This window comes from Pyrgilauda ruficollis, unplaced genomic scaffold, assembly GCF_017590135.1.
Source record: "Pyrgilauda ruficollis isolate IOZ18807 unplaced genomic scaffold, ASM1759013v1 scaffold1457, whole genome shotgun sequence".
Taxonomy (NCBI): domain Eukaryota; kingdom Metazoa; phylum Chordata; class Aves; order Passeriformes; family Passeridae; genus Pyrgilauda; species Pyrgilauda ruficollis.
In genome coordinates this window covers 1-5,237 of record NW_024513177.1, presented here as the reverse complement: position 1 = coordinate 5,237, position 5,237 = coordinate 1, and the positions used below count along the sequence as shown (strand labels likewise).

Sequence of the window (5,237 nt, the reverse complement as noted above, 5' to 3'; positions counted from 1 at the left end):
AGATCTCCTGCCCATTTATTTCACGCCACAGGGCCGGTGAGCATGTCCGACAACCCCACACCTTCTGGGACCCTGGCACAACCAAGCCAGCCCCCTACCCCAGTGGAACCCCACGCAAACCGCGCCGGGTCACCCCCAGAGAGGTCACCACTGCCCCTGCCGCAGCCCCCGAGACCTTGCCCCTCACTCGAGAGCGGCCAAATACCTCCTAAACTTGACAGTTTTTAACCTAGTATCCCCAAGTGTTCTTATTATTGTTTTTTCTTTTGTAGATATCTGGACAAACAATCAAACATATTTTCTTTTCCTTTCAAGGAGGATTTGTGCTGCTAAACCTTCCCGATCCCCAGTTCGGCACTGAACAACCTCCAACCAACCATGTGTTAAGGCACCTACCTGCCCTTCCTACAGAAACTGTATTCAAACTCTTGTACTACTCCAGTACCAAGTTATCATTATTCCACATTCCGACATCCTAGAGTCTGTTAACCACCCTTCTTCTTTTTCAACCTTTTTCTTTTTTTTTCCCTCCCCCCCCCCCCCCCCCATTTTTTCCTTTTTCCTCTGATTTAACACACTTTGGACCACACAATGTGTACACATGACTAGTTTATCTCTAAAAGTAAGTCCACAGCCCTTTTTTCTTCTGGTACAACTCCCATTTCCAGGTGCATCTGCAAGTCTCTCCCCAACAAGCCTGCCCCAGGAACCAACAAGACATCTCCTATCCCCATGCCAGTCTCCCTTCTAATTACTGCATCTTCAATGACAGGGATTTTAAACCTTTCTCCTTCTGCCCCTACCACCTCCACCATGTCACATCTCCCTGGAATCTCCACCACATAATTCTCTCTGCCCCAGAATAAATCACAAATTCCAATACTTCCTCTTGGGGACCTGCTTCCCAAGCTATCAAAGTCTCCAGATGGCATTCATCCTCTGGAAAACAGGGCCCATGATCTTCCCACTCCTTCACAGGGCACCTCCCCTGAAGCACCTCCAAGTCACCCTCTAAGTGTGGGTGCTCTCTCCTGCTGCAGCAGGAAGAGGCATCCCCAGTCCTCTCCTGGACCCTGGCCACAGCGGGGCTCTGCCCCTCCTGAACCCCTCCCACAGACACAGCAGGAGCTGGAATCACCGAGGGAGCAGAGACAAGAGCGGGGGTCAGCAGTGAGGCTGGAACCAATAAAGAGACAGAGCTAGGAGCAGAAGTCAGCAGGAAAGCCAGAATTAAGGAAGAAACAGAGGGAGGAGCAGGCGGCTCCAGAGTCACAGCAGGAACGGGAGTGATCACGGTCAGTACGGGCAGGGAGGGCTGAAACTCCTGACACAGGCAGGGAAGCTGATACGGGTAGGGAGACTGGAGCTCCTGGCATGAGCGGAGAAACTGGAGACAGGAAGAGACATTTCCAGGGAGTCCCAGCCCCTTTCTCTGTCTTCCCGTCTCATTTCCCCGTGATAAATCCATTCCCCTGACATCCAATCCATTCCCGACAGCCTGAACACCTCCCACTCTTCACAGCACAGAAAAATACAATCCACCTTCTTCCAGAAAAGTTAAACTTTAAATCCACAATCCATATCACATACACTTTCATTCATTCACACTCACTCCCTTTTATTTAATATGTCTCACTCACTTGCACTCACAACAGGACAACACAAAAATAAGGTACCTTTGTTCTCAAATCACTGGTTAATTTCCACCCACGGGTATTTCAAAATCTCAAAATGTTATTGGTCAAGCCTGGATGCTCTTGGGTATTCCTCAATCCAGCTGTGTTGTTCAACCCTGGACGTTCTTGGGCATATCCTCAATCCGGCAGAATTTTGTTCAACCCTGGATGCTCTTGGACATATTAATCCCTCAACCCAGCAGAATTTTTAGGGGGCCCGCTCCACTTTTTATCCCACTTTCCCAGAGGATTGTGCCAGGAAAACCCTCAGCTCCTGTCCTCCAAGGGGTCCAACCCCTCCCTGGGACTGTCCCAGTGACCCTGGGAGATTCTCTCACTCCTTTTATGTCTCTCTTCATCCCTTTACTGGCCGTTTTTCTCACAAAAGAACGGAACTGCAGCCTGGGAGACTCCTCACTCACCCCGCAGGTCTGGGATAACCAGCCCTTGTCTCACTCACACACATCCATCACCCCAAAAGAATACTTACCAACCCTCTTCTCTTCTTTGGGTCTTTGTGCACAAGAATTCGTGGGGTTACCACAGTTTTAGGGAGCGTTTTCCTTTATGTGTCTCCTTTTGCCCACTGGGTGTTGTACCTGCAACCAATCTCTGCCAGAAGAAGCGAGTGAGGCCGCTGAATTTGGGCAGGGCACGCCCCCTGCTCTGCATCCCTTGGGGTCTCGGAGGTGAGGTGTTAATCCCAGATGAGTCCCCAAATGTGAAAAACACATTCACTCTGCTGTGAAAATGTAAAAGGTTTAATAAAGGACAATAGGAGACAAAGACAGTAAAGCAAAGATTATGGCCAGGTGCATCTTGGCACTGAGCTAACAGCACACCCTTGCCTTTGAGTACACCCCTTAAATACCTTTCTCCTTACATCAGCCTGTTGCATATTCACAGACCCTAATGCATATTCATATTTTCTCATAAACTAAATATTCCAGGAACTATTTTGCATGGCCCATCCTTGGGTCTGCCGTGTTTCTTGGCTGTGGTTTTGGCTCCTTCTCTTTATCACTTCCAGTCTGGGTCTTGGTCCATACTTCCTTCACATGGTGAGGGTTGATAGTTGGCAGTTCAATAGCAGGGTCCTCATTTCATGTTCACTGGATGTTATCCCAACCAAACAGACAGTTCACTATATCACTACCATTACTACCCTGTCTAAGATTTTTGTTAATAGCAGAAATAAAAGCAATTTGACATTATACATATTGCATTCAACATAATATTTGCAAAAAGCCAACAATATAATACGTAGTTATAACATGGGCAGCTGCAGAGTCTGTCTCAGAGGTATTTCCTAGTTCTTTTTCTCTCTGAAATCTCGTTCCTATTTCTCTACCTCATGTTTCCTGGTCAATACTATCTTCAATAAAACACACGTTCAATAAAATCCATAGGTTGTGGCCCTATGGTCTCATTTGCACCTTCCCTGGGGCAGAGGTGTCTCTCCCTCCTGGGACTCCAACCCATGGGCAGGGTCCCTTCTCCCCGTGATCATACTGGGATTCTCTTAGGGACTCACTTTCCTTTTTGTCTTCCCTCTGCTTTGAGCTGGGAATGAGCTGGAAAATGTCCAGCAAAGCAACCTTTGCTGTCTGCCCTGGTAGCCTACTACACAGTTTCTGGGCCTTGTCACCTACCCCTACACAGCTCCCTTGGGAAGCAGGGCAGAACCAGCCCCTGGGAGCCTTGGGAATGTCCCTCTTGGATCCATGGCGCACACTCAAATGATCTGGAATTCCAGTTTCCACGGTACGGCACCCCACGTCCCTCCCAAGAACCCTCAACTCACTCAAACCCATCATCCCCACATTCCCTGGGACTTCAGCCCATGTCACCATCCATGTCCATGTCCCCCACATCTCCCCACCCATGTCTGTGTCCCCTGATGCCCCCTTCCACGCCAGTGTCCCCACCATATCCCCATTCATGGCTCTCCACGTCCCCACCCATGCCCATGTTGCCCATGTCTCCTTCCATGTCCATGGCCCCCATGTCACTGTCCATGGCCAGGTCTCCTTGAGCTCCTCTTGCATCCAGGTGCCCAGTAGGAGCCAGGGAGATGTGGAGATCGGAAGGGCCTCTATTCTGTGTGAATCTGCTGATGCTTGAGGAGACGGTATCTGCTCTGAAACCTCTCCCCACACTCAGGACACTCATAGTGCTTCTCCCCAGTGTGGATCCTGTGGTGGGCAATCAGGCCGGACCTCTGGGTAAAGCTTTTCCCACATTCCTCACACTTGTAGGGCCTCTCCCCAGTGTGGATCCTCTGGTGGGCAATCAGGAAGGAATTCTGGCTAAAGCTCTTCCCACATTCTGAGCACGTGAAGGGGCATTCCCCAGTGTGCATTGTCTGGTGGATGATCAGGCCAGAGCTGTCACGGAAGCTCTTCCCACATTCCCCACACACGTAGGGTCGTATCCCAGTGTGGATCATCTGGTGGCGGTTCAGGTGGCAGCCCTTCCTGAAACCTTTCCCACATTCTCCACATTTATAGGGCCGTTCATCAGTGTGGATCCTCTGGTGGTGGATCAAACTGGACCTGATCCTGAAGTTCTTCCCACATTCCCCACACTCATAGGGCCGTTCCCCGGTGTGAATCCTCTGGTGGGTGATCAGGTGGGAGCTGATGGTGAATCCCTGTCCACATTCCCCACACTCATAGGGCCGTTCCCCAGTATGGACTGTCTGGTGGCGGATCAGGTCAGAGGTGTCTCTGAAGCCCTTCCCACATTCCCCGCACTCATAGGGCCGTTCCCCAGTGTGCACCATCTGGTGGCGGAGCAGGCGGGACCTCGTGAGGAAACTCTTCCCACATTCCAAGCACTGGTGGGGCTTCTTGCCAGCATCACGCTGCTCATGGACCACCACCTCAGAGCTCTGGTCAGATCTCTGGCTGCCTTCCTGGCACAGGGTGGGTCTTTCCCCCTCAGAGCATTCTGGGCTGGCTTTGGAGCCCCTCCTCCTGCGGGATCTCCGGGGCTTTTCCTCCCCATTGGATTCCTGTGCTGTGCAGCCGCTCAAAACGGCCTCTTCCACGAGGTTCTGCTTTGGGGATTTGTCCTCCCTGCTCTCCATCCTCAGCTCCTTGTCTGCGGGAGGAAGGACAAGGAGAGGATGGGATTTGCTTCCATGCCAGAGGGAAGGAGAAGGAGATCCCCCCAATCCATCCCCAGCAGGACAGCGTTGGCAGCAGGGTTGTCCTGCAGCCAGGGGCTGTGCTGGGCTGGGAGATGGAGCAGGACAGAGGGAGGAAGGGGCAGTGACTTCTTCCTCACCTGCCTCAGTGTCCCGGAGCACCTTCCGCTTCCTCGCAGCCTTCTCCTCCATCCAGACAATGTTTGGGAATGGGAAATCCTGATTTGGGGAAAAACAAGATGTGAGTGCATTGCCTTTGAAGGTCCCGTTGGCCAAGTGCATCTCTAGAAGTCATCGGGTGTCTGGTGGCCAGAAATACCTCCAAGAATCAAGGAGGAGACTAAAAACCACTCCCAGGGGTTCCCTGTTTCCACTGTTTTTATTTTGGGGTCATGGGGGTCCCTCTTCTC

The 5,237-nt window shown here is 51.4% G+C and overlaps 1 protein-coding gene across 1 annotated transcript; it reads right to left on the bottom strand.

Annotated features, from left to right (window-relative positions):
- Positions 1-3,766: 3,766 nt before the first annotated feature.
- On the bottom strand, positions 3,767-5,227 carry LOC121349821 (zinc finger protein 239-like). The gene is made up of 2 exons (XM_041460585.1): positions 4,968-5,227; positions 3,767-4,781 (listed from the first exon to the last, which is right to left on the bottom strand). Exons 1-2 carry the CDS (start codon positions 5,107-5,109, stop codon positions 3,772-3,774), a joined length of 1,152 nt encoding a protein of 383 aa, XP_041316519.1. The 5' UTR covers positions 5,110-5,227; the 3' UTR covers positions 3,767-3,771.
- Between the last annotated feature and the right edge of the window lie 10 nt (positions 5,228-5,237).

Coding starts and splice junctions, on each gene's coding strand:
- LOC121349821 (XM_041460585.1), bottom strand. CDS start 5,109: ATGCACTTGGCCAACGGGACCTTCAAAGGCAATGCACTCACATCTTGT. Junction 4,782..4,967: donor GCTCCGGGACACTGAGGCAG/GTGAGGAAGAAG, acceptor TTCCTCCCGCAG/ACAAGGAGCTGAGGATGGAG.